The sequence below is a fragment of the Gekko japonicus genome, unplaced genomic scaffold (genome assembly GCF_001447785.1).
Source record: "Gekko japonicus isolate JY-2015 unplaced genomic scaffold, Gekko_japonicus_V1.1 scaffold27, whole genome shotgun sequence".
Classification (NCBI taxonomy): domain Eukaryota; kingdom Metazoa; phylum Chordata; class Lepidosauria; order Squamata; family Gekkonidae; genus Gekko; species Gekko japonicus.
The window spans coordinates 193,433-220,605 of NW_015172002.1; the positions used below are offsets into that span (position 1 = coordinate 193,433).

Below are 27,173 nucleotides of genomic sequence, written 5' to 3' on the forward strand. Positions count from 1 at the left end.
CAAGAGCACAAATTGGGGAGGGAGTCAGCTGCAGTGGGAAAAGGGAAAGTTGCCTGCCTCTACCGCAACTCTGCTCATGTGGCTTAGGATGAAACCAGTTGGAGCAGAAATACCATAAATGGAGTTCTGGTAACATAATGAAGCTTTCCTGACTCTCATCTTAGCCTAAAATTCCCGAAATTTGTTACAGGGGACCCCTCAGGAACAGCCTGGGATTGAGTGAAGGCCTGTCACAGGGGAAAGCGGACATTGTGGGACCTCACACGTACCCCTGCTGGTGGAGTATCTTATGACTTTATGGATCTAACCCAGTATTTATGTCATGTGCCTGACTAAAGATGCCAGAGGTGTCCTAGAATATTAGAGACAATATGCAATAAGGTGATTAATCAAACTGGAAGCCAACAAAACTTATCACTATCTAACAAACAAATTGCAGCAGCACAGCAGCATCACACACATGTGTACATTTTCCAACTCACCTTCTACCAGTGCCATCCCTATAGTTTGTTCCAATCTCACTAGTAGAGCTCACTTCGTCATAGCCAGACCGAGATGCTTCTCTCAAAAGCTGTTCTGAGGCACTCAAGGAATCCCTCTTGGAAGGGCTGTCTGGTTTCTCATCTCCTGATTCTGAAGAAGTGATGGCCACTACTTCAAGTGGAGATTTGGGGACCTCCACAAATTCCAGAGATGCGTCACTCTCATTCTCATCCTTCTTCCCATTTTTTCCCTCAGTAGTCTCTACATATTCTTGCTTTGGAGGGGTGGATGTTGTAACTTTTTCTCCTTTGGGCACCTTTATAGACTTGACTTTCCTGAAAGGTTTCGAGTCACTTATATCCTGCTCTGTGTCACTGTTCTCAGGCACATGGGCTGCTCGCAGTGCTTTCTTCTTCTTCAGCTTCTTCTTTTTCTTGCTTACTTTGCTGCCTATGGAAACCAGAGTAGAAACTGCCATCTGCTCGGACTGTTCAGTGGCCTGTTTGGGATTTTCATTCACGGGTGTTTCAGACGGAGAGGTTCTGTTCTGAAAGGAACTAGTGCACTGTTCTGAGATGGGGTTGTCTGCTGAGCCTTTGTTTTCTTCTGTCTTCATTGACACTAAAGGTGGAGAACAGCTAAGGGGGGAAAGGCCAGATAAGCAGGTAGTCTCCTTATCAGGAACAGGATCTTGAATATCTTGATTAGGTTGCTGAAAATTAGTGAGTCCTGACAAGGACATGGCAGCAGAGATTACAGGGTACATTGAAGATTTCTGGCTTGCACTCCCTGAAGAAAGAAGATGGGATACGTATTTTGACATAATCTTCAACATTTATGCACCCTAATCCTAACTCTTGAAATCAAGCTGTAGTGGCTCAGGTTCTCCTAGAACCTTCTTGTCCTGCTCTTGGAATGAGTGGGAAGAGTAACCCACTCAGGAACACTCTCCTACACGGAAGGAAAATGACAGATTTTAAGATTAAATTCAAGCCCCATTAATCAAGACGGTGGATAACACACATACTACAGCCACCAGGATAGCAAAACTTGTCAAGCAGTAGTATTGAACTTGGAAGGACCTGGTCTGTATCTCATATTTAGGCAGTCTCAGTAAGCTAAGCAGTGCCTCATTTGCCCATAAACACCACGGAACTTGTAAGAACTTGACTTTTTATTCTGTGGTGGAATGGGCCTGCTCCACCTGCAGGCCCTGTTCCACCTGCCTTCCAAGGTTTTTTCAACACCTGGAGAGGCTTTCTCTCTTTCTGGTAACCTGCCACTACCACCTGATTTTTGCAAGTTCTTCCCTTCCAAGTTCTGAGGCCTTGCCTCTGTGTCTACCGCTGCCTGGCACCTGGTCACCACAGGGACCATTTACTGCCTTATGCACTCCTAGAGGAATAGCCACTTGCTCCTTTTAAAAAGTGTGTCCAAGACGATATGTGGTACAGAGAAGCACTACCAGCATCCAAAGTCATAAAGTATTTATTAAAATGAAAATGTTCACAAACATACTTTTAACATAGCACCAGATTGAGCAAGGGATTAAAAAGAAATGGGTAAAATGCAATTCCTCTGTCCCTCTCTATATACATGCCCTATCAGATGTTAAAATACAGGACAGGCTCCTTTTGCTTATGAAGTTACAGTTCTCTACAGTTACCTTGCAGCTTTTTTCAGCTCTTTAGGCCAGCACATGGCCAATGGCTGCCTCCTCGAGAGTTCTGTCTCCTCTCATAGACTCAGCACCCTAACAAAGAGAGCTTCCTCCTTGCTCCCCTGAGTTTTATCACCTCTCTTTTCCCCTCCCACTGACCCGCTCAGGCCAGGTCAAAGAAGCTTCTCTTAACGTCTCCAGAAATTTCTTCCTGAAGAATTTCTAGCCTTAATTCCTCCAAGTCTCTCTTCCCTGCTGGGGGGGGGGGGGGGGGGTGTGCGTGTCTAGATCTGTTAGCAATTGTATAAAGGCTGAAGTAAGTCTGGAAAGCAATTGAACTGACTTCCCCCCTTCCTGTCTATTTCTGAGGGGAATTTTTTTTTTAAAACCCAGAGCGAAGGTTTTGCTCATTTCAAACCTCCAAAGAAAAAATGTGTTTCTTCACTGTTCTGAGGATGTGTATCATAATTGATGTAAAGCACTTTGTATGCTAGAACTTCTATATAATATATTTATTTATTTTATTTCTACCCCGCCCTCCTTGCTATAGCAGGCTCAGGCTTATTAGCAACCAGGCTTGTTGGAAAGTCTCAAGTGTAGGATGCTTTTCTAACAATGAGATGTTGCACTACATTATTGCAGAATGTAATACAGGTATCTGAAAGTGGTACCTCCTGAAGCCTCTTAGAGCATCGCTGAAAGGATATTTTTTGGTTGCAGGATCAAGAAATTATTACACTTTAATCAACACAGCATAATGCAGTGATGGGGAGAGAACTGAGGCTCTAACTGGGTTATTTTTCTTCAGAACAGTAATGAGGAGACTAAAGCAATGATACCTCCCCACCTCCCATTATCTTGATTTTTAAATATTTCCAAAAACAGAGAACTTAGCCTAACCTGGAAGCTCTTTGATATGTTCCATGGGTGGTGGTCTAGATTCTGAATGCTGTTCTCTAGCCAAAAGAAAGTAACCTTAGAGAAAAGGCTGAGCTAGAAGCCACACCCCATTCCTCTAAGACAATCTTCTGACTGCAGTAGACTTCAAGTTAGATCTGTCTGAAATTTCTCTTGATAGAAGAGAGAGGGCTGCTTTTTGCCAGTTTCCCCCTTGTGTGGCAAACTTCACAGTTCTACCTCATGCTGTTCCTGGGACTCCCCAGTCCCCCAGAAACGGCACTGGGGAACACTTTGGGCTACAGTGGAAGACAAAGTCAGGGAATTTCTGCTCTGCTCTTGGAAATCCCTCCCTTATGGAAATTTTGAGCAGGATCCAACCCTTCAGCAGACTGGCTCCCCCTACCCCACTCTCTTTGCTGTGCTTTGGCTCCACTGAAACAGCAACAGAGATGTGCTTGGTCTTACTAAGACTGATCTCTTGCTCACTTGCAGCCAGGAAAAGGGAGTGAATAGTGGTGTTCAAGGTAGCTCAGAAATAGGCAATGTGCATGCATACACCCCGATAATTTAACATAGTAACACAGTTCATCTTCTAATGAGTTAAGCTAACATACCATCCTGAAACTGAAGTTCTGCTTGAGGAGAACAAGGAGAGCTCTGGAGTGGTATATTCATGCTCTCCTCTCCAGGCTTTGGAGATGCAGGTTCTTGCTTGATTTGAATGGACGAATCAGGAACTGTGATGGCTCCCATGACCCCAGTAGTTTGAAATGCAGGTGGAACGCTTACTTGGATGGGGGCTGCCACGGCAGCTGGGGATATTTGGGCTGAGAGGGGTGATGTGCTTTCCAGAAGAGGAACAAGAAGACCTGGATTAGCATTTAGGCCCTGTGTCAGTGGAAGCTTGCAGTTTCTTTTTTCACTCGAGTTGCTGGGATGAACCTGCTGTTCCGAAGGCTCATACGTTTCTAGAGAAACAGAAACACTGTACTTCAGCAAGATCCACAGGTGCTGAAAGGCAAGGTCAGAGAGAACTGCACTGGACGCCTCCTCGGAGAAGCTGTGTCCAGCATGAAAGTGAGCCCCTGTGCCTCTGGTAATGGGCTCTGTGTGTATGTTGTTTCAATGAGGCCTCATTTTGAGAGAAGCAAGAGCAAGCTAGTTAAGGTCAAATATGTTTTAATCTGTTTTAAATTTTATTGTATTTATTAAATTGTTGTAACCCGCCCTGAGCCCATTTACGTGATGGGCAGGATATAAATGTGAAAAAATAAATAAATAAAAATAAATAAACAAGCCTGTTGCCCTTTCAGGGTGCTCGCAGCCATAGCATGACACTTGACCCAAGGGGAGATGATCTTATGTTTCTCAATGAATTAAAGCTCTCATAAGTGCAAACAGGCCTTTTCAAACACTTGTCCCTTAGGAAGCTTTCCTTTTCCAAATACTTTAACTGCAGGACACGTCTGCCTTTATTGGTGGAAATTTATCTTTTTTATTGTTTCAATTTTTTAAGATAGTATTCTTCAAAAAAAAGTCTGTCAGGAAACTTGAGTGAGCATCTTTAGTAATAATAATTTTCCACATGTAAACAATGAGATATATTTATACGATCAAAATGCAATTAATAATTTCAAATACTCATGATGATTGTGCAATAGCTCTTTTTGCTGTTAAAATTGTATTTGGGGAATGCAAACTACTCCTTTGCAGCTATTTATATTTGGAACTGATTAAGCATACGTCTGATGTTAGGTTATTTATCTTTTAAACTGTTAAATATTCTTTGAAGTTAGTCTATGGAACTGTGAAGTAGTTCCACTTGATGCTAGAACGCTGCTTATACTTGTGATGTTAAAAAAAATTCTATGGCTAAAACGGTGGTTTGGATCCCACCAGCTGTTTTACTCAATCTTGCCCAACTCACTTCCTGATTACAGCCCCGTCCCACATGGCTTTGGTTACTGGTGGGGCAAAAGCGATTCCCCTCCTTCAATTTCACTGGTGGTGGGAGTGCCTGGTTGGAACAAATCTGGTACTTTTGGAACTGTGCAATAATTTATCTGAGGAATGATGATTTATTTGCTGATGCAAATTACTGTTTGGCATTAGAAAACATCTACTGCTCAACTGGTTGATTAATATGATGTATCTAGGATGGATGCACCATACAAATGGAAACCTCATATTCCTGTTTTTTAATTGTGAAAGATTTAAAACAAATGATAGAACCCATAATTAGATTCTAAGAAAAAAATCTTAAGGCCTCTGAACAGAGAATGAGTGATGAAGTAGATAATAAATAGCTACTGTTGAATAAGTGAGAACAAGGACTTGGAGTTATGACATTAAAATGAGCATCTAGCCTTGAGACTGCCTGCTAGGCTACATCAGTCACAGGGGAGGTAAAGTCCTATTTAAAATGGGAAACTTTAAGACTGAATAATAAAAATACAATGAATTACAATTTTAAATAGGAATGCTGGATAATAAATCTAAAAAAAACCCCACTGAACCAAAATCAGAACCGTGGAACATACTGAAAGGGAAAAAATGTGGTCTGTTTGACAGACCTTATGTCTACAATAGCGAGCTCTGATTTTCATAACATAATAAATGACCCTGCTTACCAAATTAATGCACAGAATGTTAAACGTGTTGATTATTTTAAAAAATCTTTATTCCAAAGAATTTTAGCTATGATAAGAGGGAAACTGGTCTATTACATGTTTAAATCAAGAGGGCAAATTTTTGCAAGGCTGAGCTAGCACCAAACCCTAACTTTTCCCAAGTACTACTATGCTAGGCACCTTAAATGGGCCAGGAAGCAGGCTGTCAAACCGCATTCTGCAGTCTACTGAATTCGATAAATTAGGGTTTCTTCTTCCTGCCTCTGCATTCACTCACTTGTATTGGCAAAGAGAGCTGTAGGGTCAGGGGACCATGCTCTTTCCCCACAGATTCTTGTTCCTTGAATCTCAAGGCATTTAAAATATTCAGCATCTCTATGAGAGGTGCTGAGTCATGGGCAAAATTCAAACAATGTTTTTTGTGTGCTTTACTTCATTTAGCATCTGGGAGAGGTTCACTATAAAGAGATCTCAGAATCCCACCATGAAGGTAAAGAGCTGCGAACATCTAAGCCTTGCGTCCTATGAATATTGGGTCAGTAGAGCAATATCACTGTTCCAAATACCTTGAAGCCCCTGCAGGATCTCAATTCTCTGGCTCCTCAAAGTACCCATTTCCACAGATATCTAAGGAGAGAGAAAAAGAATTCTGATCAGGTTCGTCAAACGACATGATCATGAAACCACCAAAGCTAGAACTAACGGAACTCAGATGTGGTCACCTGTTGTTTCAGTACAAGGAGCCGCTGAACTTCAATATAAGCTGCCTGTAAAGCAGCTCGAGCCTGTAGGAGGCTTCCATCCACACACTGCAATGACTTGCTCAATTCTTCTTCCTTCAGAGAAATAGACAACAACTGGTCTACCTGAGAACGTTCTGGAAGAGAAAAGCAAGTTACATGATTTGACTTGGCACACTGCTTCTTTTAGGATGTTTGAAAAATCTTCACTGCACTTGGCATAAGACAGTTTTCCAAGGCCTGATTCATTAATGCAGAATTATCCATGGCTGCCTGGTGAAAGTGGACTGGTAGACAGAAACCCCACTTAATCGTACTACAGTTTTCTCACAAATGGCCCATGGCAATGGAAGGTTAGCTTCTCCAACTTACTGAGCACACCAAGGTTATCAAATAATGGATGACCATGTACAGATTACATACTCATCTGATCCCTTTTGATTTAGGTACAGTCCTCATCTGTAAATGGCCATCCTTTATTTGAAGAGCATGGTATTTATTATTTATTTACAAAATTTATATCCCACCTTTCTGCCCTTACAAGGGCCACCAAGGTGGCTCACAATTTAAAACGTATTTATTTATTTATTCATTTATTTCATTAGATTTTTACCCCGCCCTCCCAGCAAAGCCAGATCAGGGCGGCTTACAACAATATAAAACAATTCATTAGATACAAAAACTGATAAAACCCCAACATTAATTTAAAAACACAAATATACAACATGATAAAGTGCTAGCATTAGTTCTCAAAGCTCGGTCTGTTTCTTGATCTACTACAAATGTCCCAGGCACTCAGGTCTGCTACAGATGTCCCAGGCACTCGGGTCAGATTATGCTTAGGGGCCCAGAAAGTCGGACTTGCACCCCGAGGACTATCAGATGTCAGTGGTGGTGATGGTAGTGGTGGTGGTGGAGGCTCCAAAGGCCTGGCGGAAGAGCTCCATTTTACAAACCCTGCAGAACTGTAACAGGTCCCGCAGGGCCCTGATCTCCCCTGGAAGCTCATTCCACCAGAGTGGAGCCACCACCAAAAAAGCCCTAGCCCTTGTTGAAACAAGTCTGGCCTCCTTGATGTTCAGGAGGACTAGCTGATTCTCGGTCCCCGATCGCAGTGCTCTCTGGGGAACATATGGGGAAAGGCGGTCCCTCAGGTATGCAGGTCCCTGGCCATAAAGGGCTTTAAAGATCATAACCAGCACCTTGAACTGAATCCGGTATGCTTTAGGCAGCCAGTGCAGTTCTTTTAGGGCGGGCTGGATGTGTTCCCACACAGGACGACACAACAGCAGCCTCGCTGCTGCGTTCTGCACTAGCTGCAGCTTCCTGATTTGGGCCAAGGGCAGCCCAATGTAGAGGGCATTACAGTAATCCAATCTTGAAGTGACCATAGCATGGATCACTGTTGCCAAGTCGTTGCATTCGAGGAAGGGAACCAACTGCCTAATCAGCCTAAGATGGTAAAAGGCCGACTTGGCAGTGGCCGCTACCTGGGCCTCCATTGTTAAGGAGATGTCCAGGAGCATTCCCAAACTCCTGACCTCTGGCACTGGCACCAACGGCGCCCCATTGAAGGCTGGGAGTGGGATCCCGGACCACCCCGACTCAGGCACAGGACCTCCGTCTTCGTCAGATTCAATTTCAGCCGGCTCAGCCTAAGCCAACCAGCCATGGTTTGCAATGCCAGGTCAAGATCTTCTGGTTTGGAGTTGGACCGGCCACCCAACAGCGGATAGAGCTGGGTGTCATCCGCATACTGGTGACAACCCAGCTCATACTTCCGGGCAATCTGGGCAAGACGGCGCATATAGATGTTAAAAAAGCATTGGGGACAACACTGATCCTTGAGGCACACCACATTCAAGTGGGTGCCTTCGGGACAGTTGGTCCCCTAGCACCACTCTTTGTCCCCGATCTTGGAGGAAGGAAACAAGTCATTGCAAGACCAGTCCCCGTACTCCAATGTCGGCGATAAAATTACATTATGTGATAAAATTACATTATAAAACCATTAAAATCAACCCCTCTCCCAAACAAGAGTTAAACAGAGTTAAAATACATTCAAAACAGTTAAAACACATACATAATGTAAAAAAATTGGTTAGGAAGGCAGGATCACTTAGGGATGCTAAACGAAACAAAAAAGTCTTCACCCGCTGGCAGAAGATGGCAACAGAAGGGCAGAGATGAATCTCCCTGGGGAGAAAGTCTCAGAGTTTCGGTGCCATGACCGAGAAGGCCCTCTCCCAGGTTGCCAACTGCCTAATCTTGGAAGTTAAGGCACCCAAAGCAGGACCTCCAAACATGACCATAATGGTTGGGTGGGTTCATAAGGGATTAGGTGTCCTTCAGGTATGTGGTCCCAAACCATATAGGGGGCTTTGAAGGTTAAGACCAGCACCTTGAATCGTGCCTAGAAACAAACTGAAAGCCAGTTTAGGTGGACTGGAGTGATATGGTCCCTCCTACCCACTCCTGTCAACTTCTTCTTGGCTGTAGCGTTCTGTACCAACTGAAATTTCCAAACATTTTTCAAGGGCAGACCCATGTAAAGCACATTGAAGTAATTTAATCTAGATGTAACCAGGACATTGCATCACCGTGGCCACATCTTTCCTGCCAAGGAAAGGCCACAGCTGGCTAACCAGCTGAAGCTGGTAAAAGGCACTCTTGGCCACAGCTGCCACCTGCTTATCCAGCTGTAGGCCTGGGTCCAGGAGCATCTCCAGACTATGGACCTGTTTCGTCAAAGAGAGGGCAACCCCATGCAGGACGGTGACACCTTAGATGCTGGGTCAGGCCTTCCACCCACCAGTAGCACTTCCATCTTGTTGAGATTAAGCTTCAGTTTATTAGCCTGGATCCACTCCAAAACTACCTCTAGGTATAGGTTCAGTGTTTCTACTCAGTAAATAATGGAAGTTAGCCTCCACTGCCATTTGGCAAAAACCTGTGGTCTAACTGTCCTGCCCCACTAAGATTTTGCCATGAAGGATCTAGACTACCGAAAAGTGGAAGAAATAAAATCTCTATGGGAGACCTCCTCCATAAATTTTAAGCTAGAAACAGTAACTACATCCAACATATGTATCTTAGGCAGGTCCTATTTGTTGTATTTCTAATAATTTATGCATATCGTGTTTGATGTAGGCTGCTTTAGGTCAACCCAGGGAGAAAAAGGGAGCATGAACACATACACAAATAACACCATGCAGCTTGGCTTCTCACTATCACCTACCTTTTTTGCCTTTAATCTTTCTTCGCTTATTCCTTCTTTCTAGACTTGGGATTTCAGGAGATGACCCCTCCTGCAAATTAAAATACAAATATTCCTTGTTAGCTAAAGTGGGATAATGGTGGTTTTAGACAATACCTGCAGATTTAGCAGCTATCCCTGGCTATGAACATATATTTGGCCAAGCGAGATTTTGAACAGACAATACATTTTCAAAGTGGCAAACTAAGATGACAGTAAGAATCACAATAGTAGTTATGTCTCAAAGACTCAAGGAAAATATACTTAATTTGGCCTAAGGGCTGATGGAGAAATAAACAGTACTGATCAATTATAACCTTTGCACACAAAGATGCAGAAGTAAGGTATGATGGACCTGAGTAACTAAAAAGAATGTGCCAAAGCAGGGTATAACACCACACTATTTATTTATTTAAAAAATTTATATGTTGCCTTCCCACCCAATCAAGTTCCACAAGGCAGTGAACATTAAAGAATTAAAGAATTTAAACAACTAAAATACAATTATAATTATATAATTATTCAATTAAAATACATAAAGAACACTAGAACGAGGGCCAATAACCATTATTAAGAGTATGTCAGACAAAACAAAAATATTCACCCGCTGGCGAAAGACACTGATAGAGGGAGACAGATGAATCTCCCTGGGGAAGGAGTTCCAAAGACTTGGTGCCAGGATGGAGAAGGTCCTTTCTCAGCTTGCCATCCTTCTGGCCTCAGGAGATGGGGGTAACTGAAGCAAGGTTGGTCCCAGGCCGTACATGGCTTTAAAGGTCCATACAAGCACCTTGAACTGAGCCTAGAAGCAAATTGGCCTTTTTTGGACATCACCTCAAGATTTAAGTGGTTAAAAGTGAAGAATCAGGGTGAATTTAGCCCAAGGACTAATTTAGTTTTTATTTATTGGTGGTTCTAAGTGAGATTTTAAACTGCTGTCTTTTATGTGTTGTGTAACTGTTGTTTCATTTATACTGTAATCCACCTTGAGTGCCACAAGGTAGAAAGGCAGCTAGTAAATGTTTTAAATAAATAAATAAATAAATAAATAAATAAATAAAATGTCCACATATCTTCCTGGCTTTGCCCTCCCTTCAACAGTCCTTTCCGGCCCAGGGAAATTTTATTCCCAGGGTTGTGAAGTAATAATGAAGCAGGTTGATGGGCTGCAATGAGAAAGGGTGAAACTGCTCCCTTTTTCCTTTTCCATCTGCATAGGCAGAGACTGCATCCCCCTTCCCCTACCCGTGTGGCTATTACTCTGTACAGGCCCCACAATGCCGGGACTAAGCTTCCCCGGGATTAAAAAGAACTGCTGAAGGGAGGAGAAAGTGGGGATGATCCATCACTGTCAACAGAAGGTGCCAATGGATTGCTGGATGCCTAACAATATTCCTAACAATATTCAGACAACTTACTCCGGTTGCTCTTCTTTTTTTGCCAATTCCCTGGCTGTCATTCTGTTCATTGCCAGATGTATAGCTGCTATCAGTGGCTGCATCAACAGTGCTGGATGCAGCAAGGGCTGAAGCCAAACAGTATCTCTCCCCTGGAATTTCTTGCATATCTTGGCTTTCAAGTAGCTGTGCTCTGTATTCTGGGCTTCTCTGGATTTCTTTTGCACTAACTGCCGCCAGGCTGGTAACGTCAGGGGTCATCTGTAGGCTGAGCCTCCTTTCATTAGCAATGGAGTCAGTTCTAAATGGTGATGAAGGGAGAGACGAGGCCTCTTGTTTCACATCTGGCTGCAACTGGAACTCAGAAGTTGTGCCTTCGGTGACAGTTTCTGAACTGATCTGGCTTTGCTCATTGTCTTTGCTTGGGCCGTGACTGCTGAAGAAACTGTAAGCAGAAGCTGTCTTCTCTATCACCACACTACTTTCTGAAAGGCTACGTTTTCTAATGGGCCCAGGGGAGCCGAAAGAGATCCCTTCCCAGTGGAACCCTTCAAGACTGGTCAGATCAGGCTCCTCACACAGCCCAAGACCTTCCTGTTCGTTCTGGATGAGAGGGACCATCTCAATGCCAAACCTTCAACAGACAAAAAAAATGGAACATTTAACGATGAAACCCTATCCTGATCAACACAGCTGTAATAATTTAGGTTTACCTATAGCTATGCAATAGCAGTACTATGTGACCTGTCCCCAAAACTGAAACTTCACAAATGTATGGAAGAAACAGCAAATAGGGTTCTTTTTCATGAAAGAATATGTTAACAATGCTTTCATTTAATTAATCAGCATGTCTCAATGTTGCATAAAGGACAAGAGCAGACTAGAAGGCTATCTGAAGAGCATTCCATCTCTTTCCAAGGATGGCAAGATCAAATTGACAGTACTTAAACCTGCCAATAACTTTGCACTATTCATGCCTTCTCTTTAATATTCAGAAACCTAGTGAAGCAAGTCTAACTAGGCTTATAGCATTCCACCTGTGCTCTATTTTTTCTCATTCAAAAGCCAAGATTCTTTCTTGGAACCAAGCCCTGGTGGTAGTTAGCTAGATGGAAGCTGCAACAGCAATGTGGATATTTTAGGGAACTTTGCACATAAATGTCCATTAAATAAGAAACATGAAGCAGTCTCCTCAGCCTAAATTCCTCACCCCCATCTGTATAATACTATTTTAAAATAAACTGTATGCCCTGAGTGGGCTGGAGCCAGCGAATCTATCAGTGCAAGGAGTGTGACTTTTTGCTACATTTCCTGTTGAGGCTGTAGCATAAAGCAACCCTTTTATTCTCAGTTACAATAATTTACACTGCCACTGCACTTCCACCTGGCACATTTACTGGCTATTCTACACACAATGCCATATGATGATAATAATATCTGCTTTTATTTATGATTTTGCACCTTACCATGAAAATCGATGAGGTATTATACAATAAATTATTTCTTCAGAGGCCAGATGGAGGCAAGACAGCAGCCAGGCAAGATTTTTTTTGCTTTTGCATGCTGCTAGTTTTTAATGAGTTAATTTTTAACCTCTTCTGCATAGGCTGCTTTCACAGCATATATTGAAAAGCAATATATAACCAATGACAGCATAGTAAGAACCAAACTTAAGGCAGATAGACTACAAACCTTGGTAAACCTTTGCCAAGCTCTTGTTTCTTCTTTGTCACTTGCTGAATGACCTGCTCCCAGTTTACATTTCTACGAGAGACACTGATAATCTGCCTTAATGTAGGCTTGAGCCCCGATTCCTTCTCTGCCTCACTCTTTCGATGACCACTAACATTCCGAATGCGCCTGGCGCTGTTGAGGTTAGGCTCTGGTAGATGTGTACCAGTTTTGCTCTTCAAACTAGCACGCCATGTCAAGTCTCTTTGGAGGGATGCTGGAAAGCCAAGTTTACTCAATTCAGGGAGAAGAGGACCTGAAGGCTGCCCTCCTGCACCTTTCTGCAGCTCATGATTTAAATGAGCTTCATAATCTTCGTCTTCAGGATGAACATTTGATTTTGTAACATCTTCCTCTCCGTCCTCTTCCTGGGTTGCTTTCAAGTCAATATCTAAGTTGCGTTGAGAGTGTGATAGAGTTTCTATGGACTCCATGTGGAATTCAGAGTAGTTTTTGTCAATATGCTCTGATTCTCCTAGGCTGTTACCATTTTTTCTTGCAGTATGGTCAGTTTCTGCAGGTTCATGGGATAAACAAGTATCTGAGAGGGCACTTTTGGTTCCTGCTATGTCTCTGTAACTTTCTTCCTCCAACCTATCTATCTGGGACTCACACAGGGAATGTGCAGGTCCCTCAGTACTACATTCTTCATTTCCATCACTATGAGTTCTTATGTAAGTGTTCAAGGAAGGAGTCTGCAAAGAATGGCTACCATGCAGCTCTTGTTCAGCTTTCCATAATACTTCACTTAGGCTTTCATTGCTGTCCAGCACATTCCCGATGCCTTTGGAATTATTACATTCATTGCTTAGGTTAGATCCATCAGAGGAAGAACTGTTAGCCTCCGAATCTACTGTGTTCAGTTGACTCTGACACTCTCCAGAGGATAACAAAAGCTGGACATGTTTCAAGATATTCTTTGGGCTTTTATTTTGAGAAGATGGCTTTAAATCTGGAATAGCAAGAAGTGGAGACTTTAGGGATGGCATCCTATGGCCTCTGCTTTCAGCTTGGTCCGATTTTTTCCCACTGGTGCATTCAGTTGGCTCTCTGGATGGCACACGTTTGTTGGATGCTGCTTTTGAACTGGGGGGTACTGAAAAACTTTCTTCCCATTTTTTAAATTTCAGCTCACTGGTTTTAGGATCTGTCCATTTTGGAGTGGAGGATGATAACAGATGGGCAGAATCTGCCTTCTCTGGTACTTTAGTCACATTCTTATCAGACAGTGGTGGCTGTTCTACAGTTTTCTGGGAGGGATATGGAGCCCAACGACTCGTCTTTTCTCGAGAAGGGCTGCTGCTGCACTTTCCATTTACTTTGGACGTTTTGCTATCAGGCTGCACAGAAGTGCTAAAGTTCAGTAACCCATCTGGAGGCAGCTGATCACTAGTGAAATCCAATAAGTAATTGCTGCTGTCATTTTCATTCATGTGGCCTGTATAAGATCCCCCAGACCCACTATCCTGCCACTGCCATGAAAACATTTCTCCACTGTACTTATCCTGAACATTCTTGCTTTTAAACCAGGGAATATCCAAACTGACTAATTGGGAGAGACTCTTTGCACCTCTATTTCTTCCTAAATTCCAGCCACCTCCACTTGGCTGACTGAGTTTCCAATTACCTCCAGAGTTTTTGGACTGCCAATTAGAAAAGCTATTTTTCCCTTCAGAAGTCCAGTTGGAATTTCTTCCTCTGCCACCATGATGCCAAACTGATGGCCCACTTCCAGAATTCTGATGCCAAGTGCTTCCAGTATTCCCATAGTTATGATATCGATTTGAAGATACTCCAGAATTATTTTGATGCCATCCAGGCCTTCCTCTCTGGCTGCCGGGATGCCTGTTTGTGTTATTTGGGTTCCTTGTAGAATGTCCAAATTTGCCTTGTCTAGAATTTAAGAAGCCATCATTTTCCCATTTCCAGTCTCTCTGAGGTTGCCCATGATAGTACCATGATGATGAATCATAGGCTTCTCTGTCTTGATAAGTTCTATCATCTTGCCGTCTTTGTGACCTTCTGTCTTCAGTTTCTGTTTCATGGTTCACATGGCAGGCTTCACTTGTCCTATGAAGACACAAACTTTTTAAAAATGTTGTGATTACTCCCACTCACTCCTAGTAATTGTTCGCTTTTTTAGAAATAAAAAGATTAAACCTTGTCCCAGATCTCTCAAAATGATTTGAAGTGGTCTTTTGCTACTCATTTGGTAATGACAAGCAGTAATTCTTTGCCTGGGTAGTATAAAACCCAATGAAGTGTTGCTGAGTAAAGTCCTAGGCAAGCAGCCCGGACAAGCCTTTCAATGAACATCTCCATCTACTGCTCATTAGTTTTAGCTTGCCTTTAATTTGAAACTCTGACGCACACATTAACCTAAAGAGAAAAAAGATAACCCAACCCGAACTTCAATAAGTAAAAGCAGTTCCAGGCTGCTTTGTCAAAACCAGCAAAGATAAATTCTCTTTTGCTTTCTCTATGGCTTGGATGCTAGTCTTTTTTCTGCTTTTGGAAGACCCTTCTGATCAACCGGGGTGAGGATGATTTTCTATCTGCAGACCCCTACTTCTCCTCCCATGGTATTCCTAGGGATCCAAGGACCACCACCCTCCAGAACGTGATTTTGGGAGGATACAGCAGGCCAGGCTATTACAGTTCTGCTCACACAAGACATAATCTGCTTCCATGTGACTGCTTGAAATGTGGACTTGAAATCTACTTTTGCACGTTTTCAAAACATGCATATATGAATGACTGGTGTATTTTCAAGCATCTGGCTCCTTAACTGTGAAGCTTTCACTGCTAGATGATACCCCAACATTATTTACAGTATAGCCATCCATGAAGTCATTGGCTGACATGACAAAATAAGTTTCTGGCAATGGGAATGTTTTCTGGAGAACTGCATGCCCCCTGAGAATATCCCAGCCATCTACATAGCATGATCTAGAGAGGTATATTTATACCATCAGTGCCCTTCAATAAATTCAGCTTCCTGTCCACAAACTGCCATTACTAAGCAACCTATACTGGTCTTCCTACTCACAAGTTCAAGAAATCGTTTGGGGATTTGGCATGAGTGCTGCTCAGATTTGGATATCAGGAACTGATCTGTCAAACATTATCAGTTCACTGGTCAAAAGGCTACTTTTTTTTTTTTGCATGGCAAATTTTTCCCTGAAACCAAGAAGCAGTAAGTGGCAGAAATACACCCAAGCTGACATCTTAATGGCTAGGCTGAAGAATTCCCTGTGTCCTTCCATGTAACTGGAACACTCAGAATTGTAGGTTAAGATTTTAAGGAAGGCACACTGTAATTGCCCAAGCCCATTTGTCTTTTGCAACCAACCCCTCCCCCAAAAAACCCTAGTACCCAGTGTTGGTTCTTTGGGACAATGTGGTACCATTTGTTTTAGATTGTTTAGAACACCAGTTTTCTTGTACTGCCACTGCAGAGTACTACAACAGAGACTACAGAGTACTACAACAGAATGAGAACAGAATAGGAAGAATGTGAATTAGTTAATGGAAGGTGATCTTCTTGGGTATGCAGCTATGAAATATTACACCCAGGGATATTTTTGGGCAGGAACGCACAGGAACGGAGTTCCGGCTGGCTTCAGAGTTGACCATGCCCACTACAGCCAAAACCTCTGCATGTGAGGCTACAGAGGGAAGACCTGGAGAGTGACCCCCCCCCGGCGACTCCGAGGCGGGCCGGCCAGGGGAGGCCCTGGAAGGATCGGGGAGGCATTTAAATGCCTCCCCGTGTCTTCCCCGGCCTGTCCAAGGGCCGGCTTGCCCGGGCTTCTCACAGCCGCGGGGCGCCCGGGCAAGCCAAGGGAAGGCAGTTTAAACTCCCCTCCCCTCCAAGGGCCAGCTTGCCCGAGCTCCCCGCAAGGGAAGGCATGGGTGTGTGGCCTAATATGCTAATGAGCTGTGCTGTCAGGGGTGTGGCCTAATAGGCTAATTTCCACTGCATCTACTGTTGGGTATGGCTTATTATGCTAATGAGTTCCTGCTGGGCTTTTACTACAAAAAAGCCCTGAACAAGAGAAATGTAAGAAAAGAAGCAAGAGCTCCTGAAGATGAACATTAACAAAGATTTATTCTAGCCATGGAAGACAATGGATACTTTCAATCAACATGCATCATGTTTATAATACACTGCTTTCAAGACCATTTTTCCACAACTCTTATGCTTTGGCAGTGTACCCACAAGACTGTATTTAGGCTTGTCAAGAAACTAATAGGGTAGGTTTATGTACTTTCCAAGAGCAAATGCTGCTGTAAACAGCAGAACTGATCTGACTGCCAGACTAGAACATTCAGTGTCAAAATGCAGCAAGGGCAATTTCCCCTTTCTCCCTGTAGGCTAGTGGAGACATAAGGGCAGGAACATTTCACACTATGGCACCCCTCTTTACAACTCCTGATCACGGGTATGCTTATGGTTTCGGGTTCCATTTCCTTTTTTAAACTCTGACTACTCTCAAAATCTCTAGTAGCTCCATAAATGGGAGTCAGAGATCACTGAATTTATGGAACATTGCAAGTTCCAAGGAGAAAAGTCAGTCATAAGGTTTGTGCATAAGTGTCTGGGGATTCCTTATCAGCTACTAGATCAAAGGACAGAAAGATATGTAAGTGCCACTAACGATTCCAAAAAAACACCCTTTCTAGTGTACCAAGGATGCTACCACTAGGAAATTTTAAACATGTCTTGGAAAATCCCACTACTAGAGTACATAAAAATATATTTTCTGGTTAGAGGAAGAATCACATCTATTAGAACACTGACCAGTATGGGTAATACATAATTTAGAGAACTGGTGAACTTGGATCCAAAGATCAAAAGGTACTTCTGCTTATGTGGAAGGGAAGGGTGACAGGGGCTCCACTATTTCTCCCTCCATCTATAGCACCTGTTCCTCCAGACACTGGCTCCTGAAAGGACCTTTGAAACTCCCATTTAGGGTACAGGGGATTATAAGCAGGAGGAACCAGTAGAACCCCCACACAAACAGGAACCTTCTATTCACACAGCAAGATCTTTGCTTATACCTCTGAGTAAGCAACAGTTGCATAAAGTAACAAAAGTGGACTCTTGGTCTTTAAATTGTATAACATGATACAAGTAATGCACACTTCACTGTAACTTAATATGCAAGTTACACTTCTGTAACTTAATATGCAAATGTGCTGAAGATCTAATATGCAAATATGTTGAAGATCTGTTGTAACAGAAACAGACATAGGGCAGAATTTCAAGATCTAAACACACTGGACTGATTTTTTTCCAGGCTCACTTGAAAGACAGTCTCTCAGAACCATAAGTTAAAAGCAAAAAGTTATAAGCAGTCTACTTTCACAGGACTAATGTCCCACTACAAAGTCTTACAATTACATAATTTCCATAAAATATGTACATAATTATACCTGCATAACTCTGAAACACAGTGCACTCAATTTATACTAGACACAATCTCATTTTGCCCGGAAATAGGCAGTGTGTCAATGCTACAGGGACAGATACTGTGACCTTTTTGAAAGGTCTAAACAGGATATTCACAATATGAGCTAGGAACACAGTACTTCTTGAAAGGAACTCAATACATTTGTTTAGATGTGTGTGCAAGAAAAGATCTGCTTTCAGCTACAGGATCAGATCAATGTGCAGTTATATTGTTTGCATTAGGGTCAACGTTCACAGTTCTCTGCCCTGAAAAGCGTGATTCAGCTACATACCAAATATCACAAGCTGTATACTAAAAATAGTAACTTATCCAGCTCTGATGACTCTTCCAACTGTAGGCGATGGCAGACTATGCTAAGTGCCCCGAACAGCCTTGCAAAGAACCCCCGCACTTCTGAACTACTGAAACATGGATACACTCACCGGTTCTGCTCATTTCTTTGCTTGATTAACTGGATGAGTTCCTTGTCAAAGTATTCTTCATCAGCCTCTTCCTTCCCTTCATCTCCATCATGGGCTTCAACGTTGTCTTTGTGCAGCTGGCTGGAGATGTGCTTGGCATATGATGACAAACCCACCACTGTCACCCGACACACCTGGCACTCATGGTTGCTGTCCCTGGGGAAAGATGGAGAACGTGGACTTTCAATTCTTCCCACAGGCATGGCAACCAATGCTGATCTGACTCAGTTTCCTCTGAAAGGGCAAGTCCGCGGGTCAATCACCCACAAGGTCTAATAGCCCACACTAATTTTTTTCTTTTAACTTCATAAAATCTTATCACTTTTTCTTTCGCAGATTAGCTGATTTTGATGACTTCTTGGTAAGGTTTTAGACTTTTTTCCAACAATCAAGAGGTAAGAGACTTGGGGGGATAATCAGTGTCAGCTGGAATTCTTCTTGGATTGTTGTACTCAAAATCTTGTCAGAGGAAACATTGTGGAGGTGGTGGCAGAGTGGAGGGCTTGCAGAGCTAGCAGAAGCCGCCCTGAAGCACCTCCATGGTGCCAGCTGCACTGAGAAAACCCAGTGACGGAGTCGAGATTTAATCTCCGTCTCAGCTTTCCCCCTCCAATGAAAGTCAGCAGAAGGGAGGGGAGAAAACACTCCTGTAACCAATCCTAACGAAGGGAAACTTGAACTGGGACAGCTGGCACAGTGGCCTGGAATTCAAAGACTCCCATGGCACAGCAAATGAAAGGAGGGAGTCTCCAGTTTACTGTACTTTATTTGGTACAGAAGACACATGTGAAGTCCACTCTCTACTTTGCAAGGGATCATCCCTAAGGACACAAAATTATTTCAGTTGGAAGAAGCCAACAACTGTGTCAGACAAGTGGCCATACTCTGATTTCAGCAAAAACTGACAGGCTTGCAATTCTTGCATTGTCTGAGCAACCTAGTTGCAAAAATAAGGTTACTCCGTATGATAAAAAGGGGTGAACAGCAGTTAACATATTATATGACAGTGTTCTACAATACTGTGATATTCAGCAAAGAAACTGCTTCAGAGTGTAAGGTTCTACTTCTGACAGTATGGCATGCTCCGAATTCTACTTAGACACTGGTTGCACTCAGACATCACATTTAACTGGAGTCAAGGGGGGGGGGACACACACACATGTACAAATTGAGCCAGGTGCAGGCTTGCAAATGTACCTCACTCCTCCCCACTTCTTATGCAGAGAACCATGGTTAAACATTAGAATCAGCTGCCTGTAGTGTACAAATGCAAATGTGGGAGCTAACCAAAGTTAGTTTCGTTCCCATCCATGTGGATTCTAAGCACGGATTAAACCAGGGGTTCCCAACCTCATTGAGCCTGCAGGAACCTTTAGAATTCTGATACAGAATGATGGATGAAACACAAAATGGCTGCTGTAGGAGGTGGCATCATCCACAAAATGGCAGGAAGTGATGCATAATTCTTAGAAATTCTTCAACATTTTAGGCAGGAGCTCTGCTTAACAGGATGCTTTTTAAAGTGAACAAATTATTTAAAAGTATTTTCTTGCTTACACACATCTTACCCTCAGTCACACAGTAAAGAACTTTGTGCTGTGGTGTCAGCTACAGCCCAAGTAACATTTTTTACAAATCTGTACAGCCAATCAAGTATCCAATGGCCACTCAGAAGCGCTCCACCTGGCCTTGCCCACTTTCTAAAAACACTATGGGCAGGTACCATGGCACCCACAGGCATGGGGCTGGGGATCCCTGGATTAAACTCCAGCTTCAAATCCTGGTTAATGGCTAACTCTGATTAAACCATGCATCTAATAATAATAATAATTACTATTATCATCATTATCATATGGCAGTGTGTTAGTATAGCCAGGAGCTCCTAAGATTGTCTGGCAGTCAGAATTTCAAGCTCTTTTAGAGTTATGCACCACTAGGTGGTAAGCTAGACTTGTTTTTAAGGCAAGAAGTAGTTTGCCATTGCCTGCCTATGCGTCACCCATCCAAATACTAGCCCATCCAAATACTAGCTTTGGGTGACCCTACTGCTGAGATCTGACAAGATTGAGCTAGCCTGGGCTATCCAGGTCAGGGGACAATCCATGCATCTATATTTGTACATCACAGGTAAGCAGAGTGATTCTCCACATGAGAAGTGGGGTGTGTGTGCCAAGCAACAAGCTGTAAATGAGCTCATTCTTCCTGAACCAGAGTTAACTATCACTGAATGCAGCTTCAGTGAAGGGATGAAAATGTTACTTGCTCTTAGGCTACAATCACATGTGCTTTTAGATCCAACATAGATGTGAATGCCTGACGGATCTAAAGGGACTGATCAGACAGCAACATCTGGGAAGCGTCCCACAGTCATCGGCAACCCGTGCTGCTCCGCCGCAGAGGTGGAGTTAAAAGACACCAGGGAAAGTCCAGTACTAAATGGGTTCTGACGAGCTACAGACAGACTTTCCCCTGTCTGATTGCTCAAGCACGCTCCCAAGCTGTTGGGATGGTCTGATCAAGCCATCCCGGTTCAGTGCCATTTTCTTCCCCCTCTTCACAGCATGCACATCATCGTATACTCCATAGGGGGACCTCAGTGTGGAGGTGCAATTCCTCATTTATGCACATGGGAAACAAATGGCCAAATAAAACCCGACTCACCCGCAGTTGCGTCAGATCACACAGTGATAGGCTGCACCCGCAGCTACAAGGGAGGTGTGATCTCACAACTGCGTGTCAAATCCCTCTGGAGGGAATAGCCTCGCTTCCCCTCCGCTTCAACTGGCACGTGTGGCCCCAGCCTTAGTGGGGTGGCTCTAGCCACTCTGCTCAGTGAAGTCTGAAGCGGTCCTTCCATTAGAGCTCCTTCAGCTGGAGGAAGGCTCCTGTGGCTGGAGGAAAGTTTCCAACTTTGCTGAGCAGAGTGGCTGGGGCCACTCCAGGGTTTCACATTCAGAAGTTATGTCACAAGTTCTCTCTTTGTTCAAGACACATCTCCATAACCCCATATTGTTTCCTCATTGATCATCATTCTTTAACTCACTATTTAGGAATTACTGTACTAAGAGGATCTATTGTGTGAGTGTGTGTGTTTTTTTTAAAAAAAACTTTTGATCGTCTATTCAAGGAAAGGTAAACATATGTTTAAGCACTTTACTTTACATCAAAGCTTCATGCCATTGTCTCTTTGTAATGTGGCTTTTAGTACAGCTGTGAAATCACTTGGATAGAAATATTCACTAATGAAGTACCAGAGATTCCCATCTCTGGCGTTACAACCATCTTCAGTATTTTGCAAAGAATTCCCACCAAAGGAAATGAGGCCCAGGAATCTCCTTCCACCTCTGCAATTTTTAAAAATGTGAAAGGCAAAACCAAGGAAGAGATCCTTCACCCACTCACATGGTATTAGGACTAATGGCATTCAGCATACTTTAGTAAGAGAGTCCAAATGAATGTTAAATAAAGAGTAAGGCTTTTTAAAGGGGATTTCACTCACACTTAAGTTTTATTTTATTTTTTAAATAATCTTTATTGCATTAGCAAGAAAGCCATAGCAACTGTACAGGATTAAAAAAAAACCCACACACTTAAAATTATCAAATTTGTATATAGGTCGACAGATCAGCAGTAAACTAATTAAACTCAGGGAGATTTGTTTTCTTGATCACCACAGCTAGAAAGGAAGCCACTATAGCCGTGGTTTGATTGTCAGGGAAGTTATCAGACAATAGCACTGAAACTACCCAAGGAAGGAGGGGAAGCTTTTCTTTTCTCATAACGGGAATGATATATCTCTCTCTTTCCTTATTCCACTTAGGACAGAAAAGCATTATATGATCCATAGTTTCTATCATCTCTTGTCCACAATCGCAAACACGTTCCAAAAACGGAAGTCCCAAGAAACGACCAGAGAGCACCTTAGCGGGGAAGGAGTTAAGTCTCACCAAGGTAAACGCTCTGCGTTGTCTTGGGATCTTTAAAGTGTAGCAATATGACGGGATAGCCTCGGGGGGGGCAAGACCCAAGGATAGACCAGAGCAAGTACGTCGAGCTCTTTGAAGGGTACTGCTGAAGTCAAGATCCTTTAGTTTTGATTTAATTTCTCTGAGCGACTCGTTTAACAATGAAGCTGTTGAAAAGTGTGTAGGGGTGAGTCAAGGATGTCAGATACACCTTCAATCCACACCGCGCACCCGTAAAGGATCTGTGGGGCAACCTTCGCATTGAAGATCTTAATGGCAGCTGGTATATGCGTAGCACCCTTGGAATAAAATAATTTTTTAATTGCCTTAATTGTGATATTTGCAGCTTTGAGGGCCGCCTGAATATGTGGTTTCCATGATAGGTTGTAGTTAAAAATGATACCCAGGTAGTTGAAGGAGGGGACTCTCTCCAAGGTCTCGCCCAGTGCACTTAGGTCCATTATGAAAGGTTCTAGAGAACCTAAGGACCTTTGACTTGGAGTAATTAACTTTAAGGTCCTCTTTATTGCAGAATGTAATGAATGCATTAATTACTGATTTTAGACCTAGTTCTGTTTTAGCGAGAAGGATGGCATTGTCTGCGTAAAGGTTTGAAATTGGTGTGTTTGCGAGAAAAGGGGGTTGTCTAGCCTGCGATTTCACAAATGGAATCATATCGTTGACAAATAGATTAAATAAGGACGGAGCAAGCAAGCAGTCTTGTTTCACACCCTTGTTGGTTTGGAAGCTAGCGGTGAGTTGACCCTGCCAATTGTATCTAATTTGGGCGGAAGTGTCGGTGTATAGATTCATAATTAGAGCTAATAGTCTTCTATCTATTGTAGAATCTGCCAATTTACACCATAGCCTGATTGAGTCGAAAGTGGTCTTCAGATCCATGAAGGCCACATAATGTTTCCCGCCTGGGGAAGCCAGATACTTGCTCGCCAAGTGATGTAAAACAAGGCAGTGATCGATGGTTGAAGCCCCTTTGCGAAAACCTATCTGTTCTGGATAAAGAATCGCTTCCTTCCAATCTGTTAGTCTCTCAAGGAGCTGTGCCGCATATATTTTTCCTGGAATAGAGAGTAAGCTTATAGGGCGATAGTTGTGAGGTTCAGCCCTGTTGCCTTTCTTGTAAATTGGAACTATGATTGAGCACTTCCACTCGGTTGGTATAGCACCACACTTTAAGTTAATTCCTGTATAAATAGGAAGGACACAATCCAAATAACTGTACAACTGCAAGTTCAAGGAGGCTTTGGGCTTCCTTTTCTTGAAAATCACCCTCCCACACACAAATACATTCTAAAACAAGGGAGACTTTCAGAAGCAATTTGTAAATCAGCATTCAAAGAAAAAAATGTATTGATGTCCCCACACAAGCTTTCAGCCAAAGTCTGAAATTATGGAAGTATGATATAACTCAGAGAAAGTCTGTTGTGAATGCATACTTAAGAGCAGTGTGCTTTTATTATGTAGATATCACTTCTAGACCAAAGGAAGCAGAAAAGTAAAATAAAATCATATAGTTCACTGTCCCTGTCTCCCCCGCTTCACATTTCGTATTCAGCAACAGATGTTTACCACACTGCTGTATGGTACAGGACACCTGTAAAGATGGCCACTACCAATCAAATGACATTAAAGACTGAAATATTAATCTCTTAGGCTGCATTCAGACATCAATATTAAGCTGACACTGTGCAGGAGACCCCAGCTTGCTTCTGGGCTTGTGCATATGCCTGGCCCCTGCCTGTCTCCTCATGCAGAGTAAATTATGAAGACAGCTTTTGTATAGCCTCAGCTGTCTGGCTCCCAGATGAGAGTGGAGATCTTTCTCAAGTGGACATCACACAGACATCCCATTAACTGAACGAGAAGTGAATTGTAGACGGATTTAGACAGGGAGGCCTTCAAGCAAGAAAAATAAGAGAAAACCCCTGCACTAAGGAGTTCTTTTAAATATGTCATGCAATATGCCGAAGAAGTCTAAACCCACTATACCATAAGCTCAAATACTGCAGTAAGTGGGACACATTCATACCTGCTCAAATATGAATGTTAAATAGAATGGAACAGCAAAAGAGAACAGAAGAGGGGGAAATCAGAACATAAAAGCCCAAGAAAAACAAAGTTGTACAGCAGAGAGGACCACATAGCACCTAAACTGATAGCAAACTCAGCAGTTGCAAAAAAAAATCTTAATCAGACAATGTAAAATATGATTCTAAAAATTATCTGGAATAACCAAGCTCGAGTTACATGGCTAAAGTTAATGTTGATGACACTCTGGTGTCAGGGCAACCAACTCTCAGCTGTTCAGCAATGGAACAGATGGATTCTTAGTGCCAAATGCAAGGTCAGAGATACTGGATTCAGAGAGTGAACAAAGGCCCCACTTGGACCCAAAGAAGGCACAATGCCTCTGTTTTTGCCATCTGCTTCATACATATTACTTGAAAGCACTCAGTTTTATCAATTTAAAAGGTGCAGAGAGAAAAGGCAGTTACATGAACACTGTATATTAATTTACTCCAACTCTGGACATCACACAAGCCGATGCCTAGTCCTGTTTCCAACAGACACCTCTAAGAAGCTCACGAATGGGACATGACAGACAGTCATTCCCTGTTTGTCCCAAGACTCTGGTAATTAGAGGCACAGCACCTCTGAATACGGAGGCTCCATTTTTAGCTTCTGTGGCTGTAACAGACCTATTATGACCTATCCTCCATGCCATTTTCCAATCCATTTTTAAAGTAGTCTATATGGACGCAGGAAAGGCACGTAGCAGAGGGTGGTTTAGATTCACTGAACTTTGCATTATGAAACACAGCACACCTCTCTCGTGCTACTCTGGGAAGATGGTGCAATGGGCTAGATCCAAATACCACATTTTGGAAGCAGAAGGCCTTTATGCAATGGAGGGCAATTCTGCCAATTCGCACTGCAGGCCCTCTCCATGCCACTTCCCTTGTCATTCCTGAGGATCCGCCTATCAACAGTTTTTGGGAGAATGCAGGGACTATGGCTGGAAGGAGAAGGGCAAGAAAGATCCGGTCTAAAGCTTAATTTGATTAAGGGACAGAGGAGAAGGGCTGTGGCCCCATGGAAGAGCCTCTATTCTGCATGCAGAAGGTCCCAGGTTCAATCCCTGGCATCTCCAGTTAAATGGACCATGCAGTAGGTGATATGAAAGACCTCTATCTAAACCCAGGAGAGCTGCTGCCAGTCTGAGTAGACAATACTGACCTTGATGGACAAGTGATGCAGTATCAGGCAGTTTCCTGTGTTTAATATCATAAACACATCTAATCTATGATTCAATGGAGCACTAGAGGGCTTTTCAAATTATTTAATGATGTTGCACAGAGGCTGGGTGAGAAAGAAGGGCTTCTAATGGATATGCTGGATTCATTGGACATGTTCCGTTAACCACCACCACCCCGAATCCAGCATACTGAACATAAGAAGAGTCTTGTTGGATCAGATTAATGGTCCATCTAGTCCAGCATCTTGCCTCACACAGTGGCCAAACAGTTCTTCTGGATGGTCAACAAAAAGGCATAGAGGCCGAGGCCTTCCCGTGATGTTGCCTCCTGGCTCTGGGATTCAGAGGATTAGTGCCTCTGAATGTGGAGGTTCCCCTCAGTCGCCATGGCTAGTAGCCATTGAAAAGACATATCCTCCATGAATCTATTTTTTTAAAGCTATTTATTCCTGTGGCCATCACTGGTAATTGTAGTTTGGCAGCAAATTCTACATTTTAATCACTCTCTGTATATAGTAGTATTTCCTTTTGTCTGTCCTGAACCTACTGCCCATCAGTTTCATTGTATGCCCTCAAGTTCTAGTATGTTGGGAGTGGTAGAAGTTCTCTTTGTCATCTCTCTCCACCCCATGCATAATTTTATAAACTTCTATCATGTCCCTCCTTAGTCATCTCTTTTCTAAACTGAAAAGTCCCAGACTCTTCAGCCTTTCCTAACAGAGAAGGTGCTGCAACCCCATAATCATCTTGGTTTCCCTCCTCTGTACTTTTTCCAGCTCTGGGATGTCCTTTTTGAAATACGGTGACCAGAACTGTACACTGTATTCCAAATGAGGCCGCACCATAGATTTATACAGGAGTATTACAATATTGGCAGTTTTATTCTCAATCCTTTTCCTAATAATCCCTAACATAGAGTTTGCCTTTTTTTTTCACCACTGAAGCATACTGGTTTAACACTTTCATTGAGCTATCATGACCCCAAGATCTTTTTCCCTCTCAGTCTAAGCAAGTTATTTTTAAATGGTCTGGATGAGGGTGTGGAGGGGCTACTCATTAAATTTGCAGGTGACACCAAATTGGGAGAAGCAGTGAACACGCCAGAAGACAGAGATAGAATTCAACAAGATCTGAACACACTGGAAAAGTGGGCGGATGTTAACAAAATGCAATTTAACAATGATAAGTGCCGAGTT

The 27,173-nt window shown here is 42.9% G+C and overlaps 1 protein-coding gene across 1 annotated transcript in view; it reads right to left on the minus strand.

Annotated features, from left to right (window-relative positions):
• Positions 1-27,173, minus strand: part of ZNF106 (zinc finger protein 106) — a 55,329-nt gene that overhangs the window by 17,966 nt on the left and 10,190 nt on the right. Inside the window, exons 3-10 of the mRNA XM_015420064.1 lie at positions 18,700-18,894; positions 12,759-14,867; positions 11,088-11,700; positions 9,652-9,721; positions 6,396-6,550; positions 6,240-6,300; positions 3,658-4,011; positions 483-1,272 (exon numbers count right to left, since the gene is read on the minus strand). Coding sequence (XP_015275550.1) covers positions 483-1,272; positions 3,658-4,011; positions 6,240-6,300; positions 6,396-6,550; positions 9,652-9,721; positions 11,088-11,700; positions 12,759-14,867; positions 18,700-18,894 — 4,347 coding nt within the window. The remainder of the gene's footprint in view (positions 1-482; positions 1,273-3,657; positions 4,012-6,239; positions 6,301-6,395; positions 6,551-9,651; positions 9,722-11,087; positions 11,701-12,758; positions 14,868-18,699; positions 18,895-27,173) is intronic.